This window comes from Lycium barbarum, unplaced genomic scaffold (assembly GCF_019175385.1).
Source record: "Lycium barbarum isolate Lr01 unplaced genomic scaffold, ASM1917538v2 unchr_scaffold_56, whole genome shotgun sequence".
NCBI lineage: Eukaryota > Viridiplantae > Streptophyta > Magnoliopsida > Solanales > Solanaceae > Lycium > Lycium barbarum.
In genome coordinates this window covers 14,230-36,277 of record NW_026843508.1, presented here as the reverse complement: position 1 = coordinate 36,277, position 22,048 = coordinate 14,230, and the positions used below count along the sequence as shown (strand labels likewise).

The 22,048-nt window shown below is 36.0% G+C and overlaps 3 protein-coding genes across 5 annotated transcripts; 2 read left to right on the top strand and 1 right to left on the bottom strand.

The window, feature by feature from the left end:
* The first annotated feature begins 225 nt into the window (after window positions 1–225).
* LOC132625735 (pentatricopeptide repeat-containing protein At3g02330, mitochondrial) lies at window positions 226–4,148 on the top strand. The gene has a single exon (XM_060340323.1). It carries the CDS (start codon window positions 475–477, stop codon window positions 3,148–3,150), a length of 2,676 nt encoding a protein of 891 aa, XP_060196306.1. The 5' UTR covers window positions 226–474; the 3' UTR covers window positions 3,151–4,148.
* A 145-nt stretch (window positions 4,149–4,293) lies between these two features.
* LOC132625737 (ribonuclease 2-like) lies at window positions 4,294–11,141 on the bottom strand. Its single transcript, XM_060340328.1, has 10 exons — window positions 10,709–11,141; window positions 9,606–9,634; window positions 9,436–9,509; window positions 8,605–8,706; window positions 8,486–8,489; window positions 7,778–7,869; window positions 6,691–6,852; window positions 5,786–5,882; window positions 5,002–5,082; window positions 4,294–4,704 (listed from the first exon to the last, which is right to left on the bottom strand). The coding sequence occupies exons 1-9, from the start codon at window positions 10,933–10,935 to the stop codon at window positions 5,006–5,008; spliced, it is 864 nt and encodes a 287-aa protein (XP_060196311.1). The 5' UTR covers window positions 10,936–11,141; the 3' UTR covers window positions 4,294–4,704; window positions 5,002–5,005.
* Window positions 11,142–12,374: 1,233 nt separating this feature from the next.
* Window positions 12,375–19,117, top strand: LOC132625736 (mediator of RNA polymerase II transcription subunit 19a-like). 3 transcript variants are annotated; one of them, XM_060340325.1, is made up of 8 exons: window positions 12,378–12,577; window positions 13,389–13,455; window positions 14,432–14,721; window positions 14,911–15,135; window positions 15,820–15,876; window positions 16,072–16,539; window positions 16,856–17,280; window positions 18,471–19,117. In XM_060340325.1, exons 2-6 carry the CDS (start codon window positions 13,425–13,427, stop codon window positions 16,120–16,122), a joined length of 654 nt encoding a protein of 217 aa, XP_060196308.1. In that variant the 5' UTR covers window positions 12,378–12,577; window positions 13,389–13,424; the 3' UTR covers window positions 16,123–16,539; window positions 16,856–17,280; window positions 18,471–19,117. The 3 variants fall into 3 exon arrangements, with proteins under 3 accessions (XP_060196309.1, XP_060196308.1, XP_060196307.1); XM_060340324.1 differs by having other exon boundaries at window positions 16,072–17,280; XM_060340326.1 differs by lacking the exons at window positions 15,820–15,876; window positions 16,072–16,539; window positions 16,856–17,280; window positions 18,471–19,117 and adding an exon at window positions 15,379–15,608 and having other exon boundaries at window positions 12,375–12,577.
* Window positions 19,118–22,048: the final 2,931 nt, after the last annotated feature.

Genomic DNA, 22,048 nt, shown 5'->3' with positions numbered 1-22,048 from the left:
TTAATTAAGAGCTACTCTTTTTTCCCCTCTAAGTTGCTGCTGATCTTAACTAAAAAATGGCATCATTAAATTAGAATATATACTAGCATGTTGCTACGTTGAAGATAAAATACTATGTAAGTCGAATTGTATTTGATAAACACACTTAAAGACGAGTCCAGAGATTCAACAGAAGCAACACTTATTGAAGTGTCAAAATAAAAATAAAAAGTGATAAGTTTGGGGCCGCACATGCATGATGCATTAAGCCAATATTTTTCAAGTCACTAAAATGGTACACTAATTAATATGAATATGGTCAAATATGCACTTCAATTTATTATTCTAAAAAAGAGAGTGCAAAATTCATAGTGAACGAAAGTTTAGGTTAGCAAATGTCATCATTTCTTTCTTTTCTTTGTTCAAGGACGGAGTATTTTAAACTCCATGTAGTATGAACCTGGAACACCCGCCAAAGCATGATTTCAAAAATTAATGGCTTGTCTCCTTCTTCGCCAACACTTGACAACTCGATTTCTTGTTGTTCCATCAACACATAGATATAAATGGATGCAACATTGCCCTGGATTTACAACACTTGCAGCAAACCAAATGCACCCAAATTACAGGAAAACTTTTTCTCATATATATCAAGAATGTGCAAAACATTGCATTCAAGAACCAGGCAAACAAGCCCATGCTCGGATGATAATATCTGGGTTTCAACCCACTGTTTTTGTTACTAATTGTTTGATTCAAATGTATATAAAATGCTCCAACTTGGGTTATGCCGATAAAGTGTTTGATAAAATGCCTGTGAGAGATACTGTTTCTTGGAATGCCATGATTTTTGGGTATTCCATGGTTAATGATATGGAGAAGGGGCAATTGATGTTTGATTTGATGCCGGAAAGAGATGCAATTTCTTGGAATTCGTTGATCTCGGGGTATATGCAAAATGGTAATTACTGGAAATCGATTCGAGTTTTTTTGGAAATGGGAAGAGATGGTATTGGTTTTGACAGAACAACTTTTGCTGTTATTTTGAAAGCTTGTTCGGGTATTGAAGATTTTAGGTTAGGGGTGCAAGTGCATGGGTTAGTGGTCAAGTTGGGTCTTGCTACTGATGTGGTGACAGGGAGTGCAATGGTGGATATGTATTCGAAATGTAAGAGATTGGACGAGTCGTTATGTTTCTTTAATGAGATGCCCGAAAAGAATTGGGTTTCTTGGAGCGCTTTGATTGCAGGTTCCGTTCAAAATAATGATTTTGCCAATGGATTACACCTCTTCAAGAATATGCAAAAAGAAGGAGTAGGGGTGAGTCAATCGACTTATGCTAGTGTATTCAGGTCTTGTGCAGGGTTATCTGACTTAAAATTGGGTTCTCAATTGCATGGTCATGCATTGAAAACTGATTTTGGGTCTGATGTCATTGTAGCGACTGCCACTTTGGACATGTATGCAAAATGTAACAGTTTGTCTGATGCAAAGAAGGTATTCAGCTTGTTGCCAAATCATATTTTGCAATCCTATAATGCCTTGATTGTTGGGTTTGCTCGAGGTGATCAAGGATATGAAGCTGTATTATTATTCCGGCTTTTGCTGAGGTCTTATCTTGGGTTTGATGAAATAAGCCTATCCGGTGCATTTAGCGCCTGTGCAGTATTCAAAGGGCATTTAGAGGGAATACAGCTACATGGGGTTGCTTGTAAGACCCCATTTTTGTCCAATGTTTGTGTTGCAAATGCCATTATGGACATGTATGGCAAATGTGAAGCACCATGTGAAGCTCGACGTCTGTTTGACGAAATGGAAATAAGAGATGCAGTATCTTGGAATGCAATAATTGCAGCTCACGAGCAGAATGGACATGAGGATGAAACTTTGATACTATTTTTTCGGATGCTTAAGTCAAGGATGGAACCAGATGAATTCACTTATGGTAGTGTTTTAAAGGCCTGTGCAGCTCGTCAAGATTTGAACATTGGCATGGTGATTCACAATAGAATCATAAAATCAGGTATGGGATTGGAGTGCTTCATTGGGAGTGCTGTAATAGATATGTACTGCAAATGTGAAAAGGTAGAAGAGGCAGAGAAACTTCACGAGAGAATGGAGGAACAGACAATTATTTCTTGGAATGCAATCATATCGGGCTTCTCATTGCGTGAACAAAGTGAGGAAGCTCAGAAATTCTTCTCTAAACTGTTGGAAGAGGGAATGAAGCCTGATAACTTTACCTTCGCAACAGTTCTTGATACCTGTGCCAATCTAGCTACTGTTGGGCTCGGAAAGCAAATTCATGCTCAAATTATAAAGCAAGAATTGCAATCCGATGTTTTCATAACTAGCACTCTTGTTGATATGTACTCGAAATGTGGAAACATGCAGGATTCCAGGTTGATGTTTGAGAAAGCACCAAAAAAGGATTTTGTCACATGGAATGCTCTGGTTTGTGGCTATGCCCAACATGGTCTTGGAGAAGAGGCTTTACAGATCTTTGAAAAGATGCAACTTCAGAATGTAAGACCAAATCATGCAACTTTTCTTGCAGTCCTAAGAGCTTGTGCACATATAGGGCTTGTCGAAAAAGGACTGCAACACTTCAATTCAATGTCGAATAACTATGGATTAGATCCTCAATTAGAACATTACTCATGTATGGTTGACATATTAGGCAGGGCAGGCCAAATTTGTGAAGCATTGAAGCTTATTCAAGACATGCCTTTTGAGGCTGATGATGTGATTTGGAGAACTCTACTTAGTATGTGTAAGATGCATGGGAATGTAGAGGTAGCAGAAAAAGCAGCAAAATGTCTCTTGCAATTGGACCCCGAGGACTCATCTTCTCATATACTTTTGTCAAATATTTATGCTGATGCAGGAATGTGGAAAGAAGTTGCTGAAATGAGGAAAGTGATGAGGTATGGTGGGCTCAAGAAGGAGCCAGGTTGTAGCTGGATTGAGATCAAGTCTGTGCTACACATGTTCCTTGTTGGGGATAAAGCCCATCCAAGATGCAACGAGATATATGAGAACCTTGACGCGTTGATATGTGAAATGAAGCGAGCATCTCTTATGCTAGATGGTGATTTTTTGCTCAGCTGTGAAGCCACAGAAGATGAGCATCACCACGCATTTCCCGAATGCAGAGTTTCTTGTTTTTAGACTGATTCAGTTGGAACCTATTTTTGGTTGTGTTGGAGGTATGCAAGGGAAAGAAGCTTGCCTCATGTTGAACCAAGCAAAAGATTGGGCCAGCTTGGGGATAGCCGAGACGGATATTGAGTTGTATGTGTTGGCTGATCCCTGGACTTAAGTAGAATATCTTTAGTCCTCTACCAAATTATTTGCACACCCCGTGGAGAACGCCTCTCTACCTCCCGAGGTAGAGGTAAGGTCTGTGTACACTCTACCCTTCCCAAACCCCACTTTGTGGGATTTCACTTGGTATGTTGTTGTACCCCGTGGAGAACGCGAATATGCTTAGTGACAACAGATCCTTGTACTGCTTGACATAGTGCACTTCTGCTGGTAAGAGGGAAAAAACCAGTCAGCACATTTGACAGGATTTGAGACGGATTTGTTTGAATGCACCTTTGCCTACATCATCAGCTTGTGCGGTTATACGATAAGAAGGTGGTCAGGAGGAAACAAAATGATTGAGAATATAGCCCTCTAGATATGTTCACGTAAAATAATTGCTTCAAAATACAATCTATAGAAAATTGGAAGCTGTAAAATGGTGGGGGCTGCAGTCTAGGGCTTTCAGCACATTATTTATCTGAGAAGTTTCGTCTCCTGATCATTGGGAATATTTATGTGTTTTCACAAATCTGACATTAAATCTTACATGGTGATGAAAAGAAAGTGAGTCTAAGTGGGATAAAAGTTCTTCAGGTTGAAAAGACATTGAGGATTTCAAAATGTTGCTTGTTTACATGGATGAAGCAACGATTTGACTGAATGAAGAGATGTATTTTCATGCGTGGTATGGAGGAGTTATCGTACTTCAGGAGTTCCATCTAATTTATATAATTTCTACCCTTTGGAGGTTCTCTCCATCCACTTTCAATAATTCTATCAATCAATTTGAAGTATGAAAAAAAAAAAAAATCTTCACGTCGACCTGATTGAATTATTTCTGATGATATATTTATAAAAGGTCCTCTTTTCACAATGATGAATGAACATCACAAAAATCTTTATGTAATCATTGGTTTGCATTTGCTGGTAGAACACTTTCACATTCCTATACTGTAGTATTGCTCCTTGCCATTGCAAATGCGAATGAAAGCTGGACAATGAATATATCTCCAAGCGTTTCACATTATCATATGCTAATCAAAATAAGAACAAACATTTCTGTTTAAAATAACAAAACAACTCTTCCTCCAAGCACTAACTTTCACAGAAGGAACCATACAACAAAGCCAAACGCAGGATTCATTCTGCAGAATATTAGGTGGTACGGTGGAAATTGGCAAAGTCACCAATAGTATGTATCTTTATGCACCACAAATTAAACAATCCTAGTTGAGATGCTATTTCGATAAGACCTACATCAACATCATCTCATAATAATCTTTACAAGAGCCTACCGTTTATAAATAGCAAGCTGAAACTTGTAGTGCCTTAAACTTCAGACCATCGCTTAGACCATGAAACTGCTGTAAGACTATCACTCAGATAAAAGAACTGACGTTGTATGGTTGTTAAGCCCTGTGAAACCAAAGGACAAAAGTCAAGACAGTTTCAAGTAACTACCTGAAAAGAAAAAAAAAAGAACTCACGTCAAACTGCATTAAACATAGTGAATACCCTAGAGAAACATGTGAAGATGAATTAAACATTTGAGAGGATACGGTTGGAAAGAGAAAACATGAGCCTTCATACTGCTGACCCGATCTGATAATTATACAGTTCCTAGGTCAAAAAGATAACTGAAGGCCTAACCTAATTGCCACAACCTATTCATTACTCGTGGGGTTTAACTTTTTGAGTTGGGAGTTCAGCTACCTTCTCAGATAAATGCAAAAATCATTAGTAAGTGAACTGCAAAGCAAAGCTTGAAACTGATCCCAGCGACTTGTTTGTTACCTTCAGGAGAAGCAAGGGATAAGCTTATTAAAAAGCTGCAAAATCGCATGAAAAAGAGCCTATGACAGGGAGTGTTCAAAAGGAGATCAGGAGAACAAGTGATGAAACAAGAAATACACACACATCTTCTTGTACTCTGTTAACAAGTTCTCCAATTTATATTAATAAACGAAATAAAATACAGAAAGGAATTCTAAAGATTCTGGAAGTGAGTACTAAAACATATGCCTGAACTTGTAAGGAAAAAATTAATATATTCCGATACATTATCTCGGATATGCCATGGCTTTTTATACTGTTTTGAACTGCTTGTCCTTATGACGAGGGTCTACCGGAAGCAGCCTTTCTACCTCCCAAGGTAGGGGTACTTAGTGGGATTTCACTTGGTATGTTGTTGTTGTTGTACATTATCTCGGATAATTTCATAGTTTTCTTTTTATTTATTTGATTGGTCAACATGTAAACTCATAAAGAAGTGAAATATTTACAGAAAGTAAGGAGATTTAGAAAAAGCAACAATGCTAGACCATTTGTAGGCTTGTCTAGTAAGACATAGTGCGAATCAACAGAACATGCTGACATTTGACCTCCAAAAATGTCATATTAGTTGATCGGATAGCAAACTGATCAAGCTTTAATCCATTCCGTTTAACTAAACTTATTAAATAAAGATGACCGCCCAGATTGTGTGGAAGTTACTTACCCGATGATCCATATGCTGGCAAGCTGACATACCGAGGACATAACCCTGAAGAGGCTCCGCCACTTTTAATTATAGATCCACTTGCACAATCACGAGGCTGTAAAAGAGACATGAATTGAAAACCCTATTCACATTACTGATAGAAATGGGAACTTTGGGGATGGTAGTCTGACAATATACAATTACATGCTTTGATATTAAATTAAGCAAAAGACAATTAGACATAAGATTAACCAAGCAGAGTTTTAGAATTAAGATAGTCCATTTTATATGCTAACGTGTAAGAATTAAGATGAATGAATTTGGAAGGGAAGTACAGAATTGCCCATCTCTAAATTGAATGCACATAACGTCTACATGTTGTATTTGGATAAGGAAAGAAGTTAACAACAAACAAGGAGTGCACTATTGAAGGACATAATAAATGTCGTAGCCTAAACAATGACAGACATCTTAAATGAGCCCATCAACATCGCCTTATCAAATCAAGTAATCCACTAAGCAACTCTTTGAACTCCCCTAGTATATGAAAGAGTGAAAAAGTGCTTTCGTTGTTGTGGAATAAGAAGCCTTCGTATCTCAATGCATGTGTTTAATTCATTCGGAGCTATTAGAGCGTGATCCACTTTTTGGGATCAATAAGCAATAAGCCGCTAATAACCAACGAACGGCAAGTGCTTTTCCTTGTGTGGATCCTATTTCAATGGGCATTTGATGATTCGATCCACCTATACATATTGCTTTTACTGTTAATCGGCAGTTGCTCCACACATTGCTTGACGTAAAACGGATAGTGGATTTGTTTCTGGCTTTTGTTATATCTTTTTCACGGCTCGATAGATAATTTGATAAGCTAATGATTCTTTTCGTAGAATTATTCATTCAGAGGATCAGAGAGAACCAACCTGGAAATCCTTATAGAAGCATATTCTAAGTTCCTCCACCGCATCGCCTGAGCATATCACCTCTGGAGTTGCATGAAAGGCATTTTGAATGGCTGAAATGATGCCTCCCAGTGGATATTTCTCAGAATTTGACGGTACATACCCGGCTTCAAACAGAACTCCCTGGTTAATTTCAATTTTTAAGTAGATCAGCGGAGGTCAACTACCAGAAACACACTATGTAATTATATGAGTAAGAGGAATAACATATAGGTTTTCAACCAAATGAAATGAAGTTGTAGTGACCTTTTTTAAAAAGAAAAAGCATTTCAACATGGAATGCTAAAAGAATGTTAAGTAATTCAATGCTTAACATATCCAGAAAGTTATGATGCAGTTAATTAAGAAAGAAGTCAGCACACATGTAAGGAAGTGTTCATTTTTTTCAGTATAATAATGTCTAATTGCTAACCCTCTAGTTATATTTTGCATCTTCACAAAGGATACTCAACGAGCAGTAAGTTATTGCAAAGAAACAAATTCCAGCACCTGCTGTAAGTGTTACCACAAACTTGTGTATCTGATATTGTAGACGGTCATCCATTTAAAAGTTTACATCGGCCAAGAGAAATTTTATTAGGAAGGATTTCGTAAAATACGTGATTGAAGTTTTAAAATACTCCCTCTGTCCCTATTTATGTGATATAGTTTGACTAGGCGCGGAGTTTAAGAAAGAAAAGGAAGACTTTTGAAACTTGTGGTCTAAAACAAGCCATGGATATTTGTGTGGCTGTAAATCATTTCATTAAGGGTAAAAGGGCAAATTTCAAATTAAATTATTTCTAAATATAAAAATGTATCATTCTTTTTGGGGCAGACTAAAAAAGAAAGTGTATCACATAAACTGAGACAGAGGGAGTAATATATAAACCAAGTTATTCCAGATGAGCTATTAAGCTGCTGTTGTTTTTGACGCATCAAACAATTTCTTCGCACCAATACTGAATATATGCAAATAATTAACTAAATCACAGTTTAGAACCTAATAGAAAATATACAAAAAAGCAAAGTTCATTGGAGTAAATAAATAGAATAACAGTCAACTTACAGTGACGTTATATTTGAAGTAAACATTCAAAGTCGTGAGGAAGTACTCATACTCGTCATGAACAACTGGATAAGAACATGTCCCGTGTTTTTCTGCAAACAATGACATAAAATTATGAAAGATCACACTAAAAAAACATCTACCAGTCTGACTTTTGTCCCTATTAAATATTTACAAGTGCAACAAACACAAAACTTTGAACTTTAGGTTGCAGTTGGTAGGCTGGTAAGGCCCCTATGTTAACCTCTCCATATTACAGTTAGGTGCTTGATTCAGAAGTTAAAAGACAATACTAGAGGGTTCTTTTTGGCTGCCAGACAAGAGACAGGACAAAGGACAGAAAAAGTTATCCTATATTTAGTGGAAAATAACATTTCAGACTTGCCTTAACTTCAGCTTTATTATCCGCAAACAGTCATATGATATTGTTTTACTTTTTATCTTTTTGACTTGTCAAAAAATGCAGAAGAAAAAAGAATGAAAAATGAGAGCGTACAGGGACGGTAAAATGTTAATGTGATTAATCCAGGAGAAGAAGGAACCTATATTGTTAGAAGATGTCAGCAATAAGGTACTTTCTATTTTATACATCCTTATGGTAAGTAAAGAATCTTGCTTCTCACTTCAATCAAATAATCTTGCTCAGCGCCGTCAGTTGTCTTGCAAGATATATATAAACTGAATATGAATAAGGCAAACAGTAATTACCCCACTGAAGTTGAATATCGCCAGGGTCAGCATACAAGAAATGCAAGGAGGACATGTTAGTTCCTTGAATTGTATTGAATTCTTTATCAATCATTAGTAGAAGTAACAATGAAAACCACCTCATGAGCCCAAAATGTTCCTTTTTCATGATGGCAGGTTGAGGAGTCGTCGCAGCTAAAAGAAGGCCAGTACTTCCTTAAAGGCTTGAGCAATGTTGAAATCTACAGAATGAATGGATATATAAACTCAAAACACAAAATGTTTCAGTCAGTGCTGATGAATATTTATACATATATATGCAGTAGAAAACGCATGCCCCTTAAAGTTGAAAAAATATAAGCTTCTTTATTCAGTCTCATCTGCTGAATTCTCAATATTCTAATTAGTTAATGGAATTATCACAGATCCTTCTGTCAAGAACTTGCAGGTGCTCATATTAAATATATATGACTTGAAGCAACATGCCAGCAAAGATATTGATGGGCTTAACATTCAAACTGTATCTGCATACTTAATTAAGAACTGTGATACTTTATACTTTCACATTTGTCCTGAAAATTCTTCATTTGTCGGAAGCTTATTCTCTGTGACAAATGCTTCTGGATTTGGAGTCAATCGCAGAATCGACAAACAATGTAAACAGTTCTTGAATCATAAATTCATAACAAGAGGATATTACCCTATTAAAGCGCACCAACACTTGCAGCTGGTGCATTATGGATACAAATTATTTGTAGCCTTCACAGCCAATAAATTGCTCTAAGCACACACCCATCTTCCATGAGACAGCGTGCTTTCGGTCTTTAACCAAACATTAACAGTCCTACCAATTAATTTTCCTTTCAAACAAGTCTTTATCTAAACAGTAACAGTTGCACCAATTTAACTCTCTCTTCAAACAGTCCTCGCGGAATAAAATGGTGGTGCAGTGGAATGGGTTAGCAATATACCTCTTTCTTATCAAATTTGGAACCAGAACAGCATGCAGGCCAAGTTCCATCATTGTAATCAGGCCAAAGTCCATCTGAAGCACGAGAAACCTTATACAATTCTAGCTCTCACATAGCACAACATGAAAACAAAATAAGAATACATCCTTCCAAATCAGAATACGACTTACGAATCGTGAATACAGATGGTGAGTTCGAGCTGAAAAAACACACAAAAAAAGAAGAAGGTAAGCCTCCACCTCAAATGTCATCAAATCCTTACAAAACGCATAACCAGCTTAATATAATAAAATTTCGTTAGACATATAATTTTACAACCTGAGAAAAAATAAAAGTGGCTAAGAAAGGAATCAATGGTCAATTAAATATGTTTCTATATTGTGGATTCATATTATTATTGTACCATTTTTACTTAACTGGCAACCAAATGCATCCATCCTGGCTGCTACAAGAAGTGCAAGTAGATAAAGTAGAGCATTATATTACTAAAAAAGTCTCTTCTTCTCGACGTAATAATTTAGCTAAACTTGGTATTCTGATGTAATGTATGCTTCGTATCACTAAATAAAATCCTCCTTCACCAAAAAAAAAAAAAAATGCATCCATCCTTCTTTATCCAAGTTCCGACCTAACTACGCGGTACATAACTAATTTGAGATATGAAAGAAGAAGAAGAAGGATTACTGATTTATGTCTTAAGATATAATCTCTCTTCATTGAATGTTAACTCTATTGATGTGTCATACTTGAGGTGTTTGTGGTCTTCGAGAAAAATTACTAATAAGGGTAAAATGAGACAAAAATAATTAGTTTTGTCTTGAACTCCAGACCCTACTTGTGGGAATACACCGGGATTTTTGTTGTTGTTGTCTTGAACTTCTAAAACTGACAAGTATTTTGAGACAGATATTTGTAGCTGGGTTTGTTGTTGTCTTGAACTTCTAAAATGACAAGCACTCCCTGCATCCAGTTTCACTTGTCCTTTATACTAAAAATAGTTATCCATCTTTACTTGTCCAGTTTGGAAAACCAAGAGATAATTTACCATAGTGGTTGCACAACTTTTAAAGTATGTTTTGTTGATCTTAATCATTAGGTTACACATCAATAATAGGGGGTGATATAGTAATATTGTCATTCTATTTTGACTTGGGTGACAGGCCAATACATGACAAGTAAAAATGGGCAGAGGGATGGAGTATCTGTAATCTGTTAACCACCTGATTGACTAAGTATTACAAAAATGATTTGAAAAAGAAATAGTAGAAGTTACCGGCAACAGGGATTGGAAGAACAACATTTGGTGGTATGTTGGCAAGCAGTGCCAGGCCATAAGAAACATAACTTGAAATAATCGAACTCTCTCTGGTTTCCGCTTCGCTTTCGTAGCATTCCTTCTTCCATATCCCAACTACCCTTTATCCCAATAACACTGAAAACTCCAATTAACAGAGATATCAATTGCATACAAAGAATCGCTTTGATTTTTAGGGAACCCATTGCTCTATCTAGCCAACTATTTTCTACTAAAACTTCCACGTTTTCTCTCTCTCTTTTTTTTTTTTCTAGTATGAAGAAGAAACAATGTCCAAGAATGACTGGTTTGAAGAAGGGTATGGTTGACGGCCGAAGATAATTGCGCAGTTAATTTCTGGATTCTTCTTTCATACAAAATACAAGCATCTTTAAATGCCTTCAGCTTAACTAAAGTACTAGTTATAGTAGCATAAAATTAGAAGTGATTCTCTTAAATAGTAGTACTATCTGGATTAAGATTGTAATTTTTTGTTTTGTATCTTGATATTCTAATGTTTTATTTTCCGCAATTCTACATCAATTATGTTTCTTTTGATCTGAGGGTCTACCGAAAATTAATCTTTCTACCTCACAAATATAGGGATAAGGTTTGGGTACATTCCTATCTTCCCCTGACACACTTATAAAATTACATTGGTACGTTATTATTGTTGTTCAGATAGTACTTTTTTATGTGATCTACGAGTTAGAGAGGTTCGAGCCGTAGAATTCATCATTAAAAACACTCTTAGGATTTGTCTATTTGTGGACCCTGCAAGAGCTCGAGCAACGATAAAGTAGTTTGTCACGAGTTCGAGTTATGAAATCAACAGTCGATCGTTTGTCTTGAGGTAGGATGCCTACGTAACATCTGGATGCGGCAACCCTTTCTGAATCTTGCGTGATTATGAGATATACCTCCGTAACATTTTTAGAATGCAGACCTTTCTGAATCTTGCGTGATTATGAGATATACCTGCCTAACATTTTTAGAATGTGGCCCTTTCTGAATTATGAGATATACGTACGTAATATTTTTAGGATGCGGTCCTTTCTGAATCTTGCGTGATTATGAGATATACATACGTAACATTTTCAGGACGCAGTCCTTTCCGAATCATGCGTGATTATAAGACACTTCGTGCATCGAACGAACTTTTTTCACGAAGAGTCTTGAAGCAACGATAAAAGTTATTTTAGTGTGACCTATAGTTCACGTGTTGGAGCTGAACTTTTTTATATTGGTTTTACTGCTAGCACTACAAATGTGCTATTTTGACATAAATACTAGACATTTACGCTGACAGTTTATAAATTATATTTCACAAATGCAATTCGTAAATTTAATTTCTAAAATGCATTAAGTTAACGTCCACCTCCCTCATCTCAATTCACTTAAAAAATCATATAAATCACACATCACACGTGTTTTCCTTGTATATTTTGAAATTTTTATAAAAAATCTGAATTTTCAGCCAAAATTGCAAGTTTTGGGGGGAAAAGAGAAATTTTCCGTCTTTATTGTGCCAAGTAGATGAAATGACAAAAAACCCCTCTATAAACCATGTCAGCCAGGGACAATTAACGTCAACATGACACAATAAAGAAGCACAGTCACGTCATCGCCGATGAAATAACAATAAAATAATACGATGTCCCAATAATAATGCCTTTTTCTTCTGTCCCGACCCAATCCGCGAAATTGCAAAATTAGGGTTCCGTCAGCCTTACGGGTTAATTTTCAAACCCTAAGCCCTAAATTGATTATTGATTCAATTGGAGAGAAGAAGAGTTTCGTGCTTCGTGGAGCCTAATTTACCTATTGGATATCCTTCCGTTTGATTGAGTAAGCTTGATTACATAGTTGGGAATTTTAATTCTCTATTACTGATGTACACTTTAATTTCTGAGATAAAGATGTTACATTGATCCACGGATGTGTGAGATAATGATAATTTGGAAAGCATAACTGTAATGACATCAGCTTTTTTGTGGTAACTGGAGTTAGTTGATTAAAGTGGTAATTGGGGTTCAAATACCTGTTTATTGACGGTTATAATGTTATATTAGTACTATTTTCTCGCTATAGTGGTGTTGGTTGTTGTTAATTTGTTTTTGTCTATTTCAAGTTGAGTTGTGGGTTTTGGTCCTTTTTTAGTTTTATTGTTCAGTCTTGTCAAGGATCAAAATGTTTGTTTGAGTTGCATTTGTGAAGTAACTGCTTGAAAAAACTAATCTTTTGGCTGAAGAAACTGTTTGAGTTGTGTTTGTGAAGTAACTGTTTGAAAAAACTAATCTTTAGGCTGATCATACACTCTTTATTGGGCGACATTGGACTTACCGCAGTAGATAACATTGGACGTCGTTATACACAATTTCTTGGGGCACTGTGCACTTTAGCTCTCTAATAACATTAGATGCCATTGTACAATAGTGGCCAGTGTCAAATCCATGGCATTAAGGCCACATTTATTTGAAAATGATACTGGCAAGGTTATGAGCTCTATTAATACTTTCATTTTCACTATGGTTGTATTGAGGTTACATTCTGCAGTTTTCTCCAATGCCAGTTTGTTTGAATTCTAGTCATACGAGTAGATTGACCTTTGATGCACTAGAAATTTCTGGACTTTTTCTTACCTACTGATACTTCCCAGGAAATAATGCTCTACTCATTTACTGGGAGCTAATTGATGGATCCAGATATCAAGAATTTTGGAAGAGGTGAGACTTTTACAGTGTTTACCTTTTCCCTCAAAAAATAAAAATAGGAACTTACAGTATCCTTGCTTGTTACTTATATTGGCTACTGCAGACCATTGACCTTTCACGTCTCTTTATTGCATGCCTAGGTTTAGATTTAAGATGAATGTATTCATTGACTGATATTCTTACTCAGACTCGTGTTGGCGGATTTACTTGCTGCTGAAACTTTGGTTAACAGTCTACTGCTCTTACTTTCTGGAAGTAAAGTTATTGTTTTACTGCCAACTCATTTATGCTGACTTCTTCTGCTTACAATGATGCAATTGCTTTCATCCATTTTGTGATACAAGGTTGTGCTGCTTCTGAATCTTTATGATCTACATGTGGTTGTTTTTCGGAGAAATGGTTTTGCAAAAGTGTTTTCCAGTCCACATAGCAATATGGGCCTTAGACATTTTCATGCAGATTTGGATGGTATCAGCTGTTAGTGTAATGCTCTAGGAATCTGACGTTAGCAAAATTTCTGACTATATTGATCAAAGTCTTGACAAGGTCTTTGGTAGTTTGTTCAAATTTGAGGTTACTTTAGAAATTTATGGAATGTGGAAGAGTTTATAGCTAAGCTTCTGCAAAACCAAAAAAAGAAGAAGAGAAACACTCAACATTAATTGAGTTTTTTTTATATTCAAGGTGTCAAATGAATATATTCTAGATAGCAGAGGAATTTATAGTATTGCCCATGGAGTGTTATGGCAGGCTTACAATTTTATTACCAACAGACTGCAGATTGCATCTTGTGGTCTTTTGCCATGTTATGTTGCATGTTCCTTAACATATAGTTGGTTCCTAAAATTCCTTAGATCAACCTCTTTGATACTCTGTTGAAATGTAAAGAAACTGTCAAATTTTGTTCTTCTATTTAGCACGTGTTCATGTTAAATAAAGATATCTATAGTTTATAACTGTTATTGATTTGGTCCAAATATATTGTTAGGGCCACGAGAACTCACAGGTGCTCGCGATCTTATTAGTCACTTCAAGTTGTTGCCTCATTACGAGTTCTTTGGTAAGAAGTCACTTCCGTTATCAATTTCCGATACACATTATCTTCACAATGTGGCTGGAGACACAGCAATTAGGAAAGGTGAGGAGATGCAGTTGGATCAGCTCACACAGGATGCTTCCTTTTCAAGAGAGACTAGTTCATGCATCCGGCCCTTTGATTTAGATGTCCTTAGAGAAGCCTTCCAACTACGTGAAACGGCTCCTGTCGATTTGTCTCCGGTAAGATATCTGCTTTTGAATTATTTAACTCCATTTATTCAGCTTCTTTTAAGCAACCCTCTTATTCCTTTATGATTTCTGAAGTTGGAGCTTTTGATTTGGGTTTCCTCGAATTTTGCGCTGAGATGTAAAATTGTCTTGCCTGTTATAATAGTTGCTGATCAGTATGTCTTTCATGGTGTTTGATAGTCTGACAAAGGCATCCCCACTATAGCTGGAAAATCTAAAAATGAGATGAAAGACCAGGAGAAGAAGCCCAAAAAGCACAAGGATAAAGACAAGGAGAAGGACAAAGAGCATAAGAAGCATAAACATCGTCATAAAGATAGGAGTAAAGACAAGGACAAAGAGAAAAAGAAAGATAAAAGTGGCCGCCATGATCCTGGTGCCGAGCATTCGAGGAAACATGAGAAGGTTTGCTTCCCTCTAAGCTCTAATGATTTTGTTTCAAAAATGATGTTTCTCATGGAATGCTGTTACTGTGAACATTGTCTTAGTTTCATTCTCTTAACTGAATAGAATCTTTTAAACCGGATGATATTACAAATTTTGCAATAGGTACCAGTACCATCGTGCTGACTGCTGTTGCCCTTGCTTTCCTGAATTTTTACTTGATAATTCAATCCATTTGTGTACATTATCTTTTTCGGTTGTCAGGTACGATCAAGTGCAAAACAAGCGAGATAAAAAAGGTTCAGCTTTCTAGGATCGGACTCAAGGTCCTTGAAATGAACTGCCACTTGAGTTTTTTAGTGATTGAATCAGCTAGTTGGTGTAGTTTAGTCTTACATATCTTTTACATTAGTACAGTCTGATCCATTCCTTTACTGTAAGAATAACCTCATGTTCGCATTTTGTGCAATTTACTTAATGAGATTGACTTTGTAGTTTTTATCTTGTAGATTTTGTTCTTCCTTTTTTTTTTTTGTCTTGACCTGGTGGTGCTTGGCTATTAAGGTGTGTTGTCAAAAATCACCCTTGCTGACTTCAAGTCCGACTCACAACATCAGGAGTTGGGCAATCAAAAAGTGCACAGTATTAATAGGGATAAAAGAACTCATTGATTTTGATCTCTGTTTGTTTTCATAACGATTTCAGAAAAGGAAGCATGACGAGGAGGATCTTAACGGTGTCCACAACTACAAGAAAAGCAAGGTAAACTAAAAGATACTTGGATTTTTATTATTTTTCCTTACTATATTTGGGACCTTGTTTATTGATAAAAAAGTATATGTGCATACCTTATTTCTGTGATATAAACTTATTGAATGGGTAGTCTGATCCCTACACTTGAACATGCATTGACCTTTTACTAATAGTGCTGTCATCTTGCCTGCTGAAATGTTGCAGCACAAGAGCTCAAAGATTGATGAGACTGGTGCAATAAAGGTTGCCGGCTGAAATGTGCATGTGGTTCTATAATTGATATTGTCCTCAGATTTTGCAATTGAGAACTTGGAGGGTTCCTTTACTCGCAATTGTGAAATATCATTCATGTCCTGATATATCCCATTAATTGAGGAACTTTATGGCATGCACTGGTGTTGCCATCTTTATCTTTATTTGAGTGAGACTGTTCCTTGGAAGTCATGGCTGGCCAGATGCGTCGAACGTTTTTGCGCATTCATGAGTGCAGTCTGGCGTTTTTGATTTATATAATTCAATTTTTTTTCCTTTTCTGAAATAACCACCTTGGAAAAAGTAGGCATGCATCTAGCCTGGTTTCGACAGTGATAAAGGAGCAGTATCTGCATGGCTGACAAACATTTTCCTGCATGTTTTGGAAATCAAATCAATTTGTCTCCTCATGGAAGTCAGGTGGAACTATCTTATACTCCATTCATTTTATCTCTTGTTTAAGATTTTGGCACAACCATTGAGAAAACCATTTGATAATTAATCATAAGGGGTATTTGACTAAATTACCTATATCTCTTTCTCAAATGGTTAATTAACTACTATATCTGCCTTCTTGGAGTATTAAGTGTGGAATTGGAAAAAGAATTTAACATTGTTCTTGGTTTCCTAGAACGACAAATATATTGGAACAATTTTTTTTTTTTTTTGGCTAAAGTGACGAATAAAAAGCATCGAATGGAGTGGTAAAAGTAAGTGTACAATTTTCTTTTCATAGATCGATATCTCGTTAAATAGATACTCACAAAGAAAATATACCCCAAAAGTGGGTTCAACATTCACAAAACAAAGTACAAGAAAGCCTATCTTGGAGTTTTTAAACATTCATGAAGAAGTTTGCGGTTAGAGATTCATCTTCATCCAGCAAAGAGATGGAGGAAAATGTGGTATTGGTGCATGGCTGCAGCCTCAAACTCGTCATGATAAGTTGGATACATGATCATGGAAGTGTCTTGGATGCACTGTCCTTGAGCATAAGATGTAAAACTTTGTCTATGCTGTCCTGAATGTGCTGGAGATATGAGGTGAAACTGGCCAATGCTAGTTGGAAAAGGACGCAAGTTTCTAAACCACACTGGAGTGCTGCTTACATCCAATAAAGAAAAGCAATAGAAGTAATCAAATGATATGCCAAACTCCAAGGTATTGTATCTTCTTTTTATTTGTTATTATTTTGGCACATTGGAATTAAATAATACATTATCATGTCCTTCATTTGGGATGATTTTTGTAGACAGTCAACATATGTATGTGTGTGCATATTGTTGAAGATTTTCAGTTGAAAATTGATCCGCTGACCGAGCTGTCATTAAAGCAAGTAAATGAACTGCACCAACTGACCAAGCATCTCTTTTTTGCAACTAAGTATACCAAGCATCTCTTTTTTACAACTAAGTATCTCATTGAAGGAGGATCTTCTCCAACTTAGATGATGAATATGAGTTAGAAATATGGCTACTTTAAAATGGATTTATGTGCAAATCTCATACACAGAAAGGAAGTTGTAACAAGTCCCCACGCCCCTGATTTTCAGAAACTTTGTTGGTGGAAAAATATTCTGAATAGCTGGTGGATTGATAAAAAAGAGAACTTGTAAGGCTGTGTTTATGTGTAGAAAGGCTTAAAAAGGACATGTTTGAAGAGTATTCAATATCTGAATTTAGAATGACTTGCATTGGATGAAAGATAGAACTTTTATTCAAGATAGGCGTCCTGTTCAATCACTGCACCATTCTGAGTTTCACCTTAATCCAATTTCTACAGTGTCATCTGTTTGCGTGCAACTAATGATTTTAGATTTTATTTCGTTCATGGCATATGCTGCTTAACGCTGAACACATGTTTGCTTCGTTTGGAAGTGCACGATTAGAAATTGAAAAGATATTAGGTTTCTATATTAGGACATCAAGTGCTTCAATCCCCACAAAGGTAGTAGGGGTAAGGTTTGCGTACATCCTACCCTCCCCAGACCCCACTTGTGGGATTACTTTGGGCATGTTGTTGTTGTCAAGTGCTTCGATATTTTTTGTGTTGTGGATCAAAGTTCCCTGTGGGCTGATGTTCTTCACAAGGTAACTTCCCAATACCAAATTTGGAGTGAAATGAAATGAAACATTACAGGCAAGGAAATTGAAGTAATAAAAATGGGTAGTGTCAATAAGCTCTTTTATTGGGATTTCTGTTATTTCACTCTTTTTTGTCATATATGATCTGCCAAGTTTATTTGATGTAGTGTTCTTGATATCTACTTGGTGCTTTTAACCAAGAGCAGAGGTGCTCCTCATTGTGCTTTCTATGTGTTGCATAATATTTCTTGTCTTTTTTGCATGCAGAATAGCTCTGGATGGATTTAGTTATGACCCTTCTTTGGCAGAAGTAATTCTTTCTTGTAAAGAACTTATTTCGGTACTCAGGGTCGGTCGATAACCCACGACGGAAGGAATATATTGGACTAGACTCCTTATGTAGATGTAGTGGATAAGCTCTATGTGTTGGGATAGGCGTTCGGATTGGAACAACTATTTTAAGAGTGTGCTGAATCCAACCATTGCACGTTGCCCCTTTGGCTAAATCACCACTTCAGGCTAACCCTTTTGCCTGGCTCGCACTTACTCAAGTTAGAGTTTTGCACATGTCCGCTTGTGTAGTTGCTGTGTATGATTCAATGTTTCCCTCTTTTGAAGGGTCTAATCTCAAGGCCCAGACTTAACCATTTTGAGCTCTGGGTAATAAGATCAGAAGATCGACTCAAAACACATTAAGCATCTGCAGAGAAAGGGTGATGACTATATGTATTATGTGATGACTTCTAATTGTCACGAATCAATTTTCTTCTTGTATATATTAGGATAGAATGAGAACAAGTAACTCTTTCCTTGATGAAATCAAGGTTAATGTTCAGTTTATTTTGGCCAACTTTATTGGCATTGGGACTTCATTGAGTTAATTGTTAAATATTCCAAGTGTACAAGTTGGGACTTTGGTTCGAAGCCTGGACTAAAATGCAGCCCTGCCGCAATGTATGATAAGTTTGACTTGGTCTTAACTTTAGGCACTCGCTATCAGCTTGACTATTGGCCAATTAGGTTGCAGTTTCATTGAGGCCATATTTTGGGGTGAAATCTAAATCCACGGCCATGCGAGCTTGTTTTGCTACTCAAACTGTATGACCCAAAAAACATGGCGGTTCCAGTTCATTAGTTGTCTTTGACATGAGAAGGGAGAGTATTTGCTATGTTCCTAGTGGTAGGTATAGAGTAGCTTGTTTAATTGACAATGTAAGTGAATCATACGGATGAGCTTCAACAATCTTTTCAACTACAGAAGTTCCTCCTAAGCGCTATATGCCTATGTTTCTTGCAGCAATCATGTTTTCTGAAGATGACAAAATATCTCAGCGAACATTTCAAACTTTATGTTCTTTCAACATAATAAATCAGGCTGGATATAGCATGTCACCAGCAGTGGGAAATTGGTATAGTCTTTTTGGGAAATTGATCTAGAATTCAATAATAGTGGTGGTTTTTCTTCCTTATGAATAAAGAATTGAGGAATGAATTATAATAAGAGGGCAGTTGTCTTGTTGATGTAGGAATAATAAATGAAGGGAACAGTAGTCGTTGTTGTTATAGGTGCAATGCATGTAATTTGGTATGTGCAGTTTCAGTAGGAAGCAAAAGCATCTGATGTTAGGCTGGAAGAGCATGTATTGACAAGTGACATCTGGATTTCAAAATTTATTTATGGCTGGTGCGTGGCACATTTGCATATACGGAGGAATCTTTGGCAAAGTTGTATATCAAAAATAAGTTATATCCGACAATATTTCATACTATCGGTGTAATTTTATGTACCATAGCAAGTTAATTTTCATTTTTATGAAGTTATTAATTATTGGTTATCGTAGAGATTTACTTGGATATTGCCTTAAAAGTGATTTGATTGTGTATAAATGTTTTACAACGTTTGTGCCTAGAAACGACAGATGATAGATTCTTAGCATCTTCAGCTCTTCTCCACATTTCTTGCTAAAGCATCTTTCATTGAGTAGTAGAGCAAAGGGATAGTTGACTCTTTTTGCTATGTCTTTTGTTGTCACTTCTCCATTTCCAGTATATCTAGAGACTACATATCATTTCTCATTAAGAATCCTAAACAAATATGTACATTAATACTAGTATAGTAGACACCCTTTTTGCTAATTGTATAGAACTTCAGGAAAACAAGATTTGAGTTTGCGTTAGGAACTCTATTAAGCTTTTTGATAGATGAAGGATTAAAAATGATAAAACACATCATTAGTATCAATAACTCGTTATTAATTCCATGTAATAATTGAGTGCGATGCTAAATACTTAGGTGCGATAATGATGGAGTATTTCTTTTCCAAAAGGGTGAGTACGGACAAATTTAGGCCAGATAAAGAAAAAGATCGAAAGATGAAAGCAAAGGGAAAGAGATTCTCCACTAAAGCTCTTTTAGTAGTGTTTTGGGACTTTTTTATTTGTCTTTTGAGACTAATTGTAAAACGACTTTCAATTATGTGGCAAGATAGTATAAATAATTTTTACCCATCGTGCACTTTAACCGATTTTCGTAGTTTCTTGTTCTTTAAATTTGTATTTATTGTGCTTGATTATCGCATTATTTGGTTGTTGTACCGTTTTTTTTCCTTCTTCCTGATTGCTATGTATTGCTTTTCATTTCGCATTATTCCGTTGTTGTTGTTGTTTTAGTTTCTATTCCTTTTTTCAAACTGCTTTGAAATGTTTTAAATCTAAGCCGAGGATTTATCGGAAATAACCTCTCTATCTTTGTAAGGTAAGGGGAGATCCCACATGCGAGACACTCTGTATGTTGTTGTTGCATGATATTAGGCTTCATATAAAAAATATGTGTTATTGTAAGAATTTTAGCTAATACTAGCATAAAGAAACATACACTGTTAAATGCACATAACATCTTGGTGAAAAAGTTTGTCGAAAAAGGTCCTCTTGGGACAAACTTTTTCTAAGATGTTTACAAATGTAAACGGCTAGTAGATTCTTCGAACTTTTCTCACACGTCATTGAGATATCATTTTTATCTTCTTTGTCACTGTTATCATTGTAATAAATCTTTATCAGTGACAAATAGTGAATATTCATTTGTGTTTAAATGATTAATTGTATTATTTCATGTCTCTCATCATTTTTAGTAAAGAGATAGCAGCCTATATGTGTCCACGTTCTACATTATTGGGAAAGCGTCTGTCCAAAAGTCTAAAGACATTTTGGAAAGTTTGGTCCCAAAATGACATTATTGTCAAACTTTATATTATAAAATAAGAAAGATTATACTAACGGGAAACTTGTCCAAATTTTTATTTATTATATAGTTTAACCTTATTTTCCTGGAAGGCCTTTTGCATGTCTTTGAAATGAGTATCCAAAATGATTGCTTCTTCCAATTCCATGAACTGACGAACTGCTGCAATTTCACATGATAATTGGACTCATTTGCCAGTTGCTTCTATGTTACAGTCCTTCCACCGTCTCATTTATGTAATTCCATTTAACATGATATGCACGGAAATTATTTTTTTAAGAAAACAATTGTGATCTAAAATATATTAAGGTATTTATGTGGCTATGAATTATTTTATCAAGGATAATAAAAAATTAAAATTAAAATAATTTCTAATTTAAAATTGTGTTATTTTCTAGGACAAACTAAAAATGAAAGTGTGTCACATAAATTTGGACCGGGTATTAGATACTCCCTCCGGATAAAAAAAAGTGTTCACTTAGCCATTTGCACACCCCTTAAGAAATTCTAGACAAAATAGGTAGTTTGACTAAACTGCCCCCAATTAGATAGGTATTGGGATTTGATCTCCCCAATTAGATAGGTATTGAGATTTGATCTCACA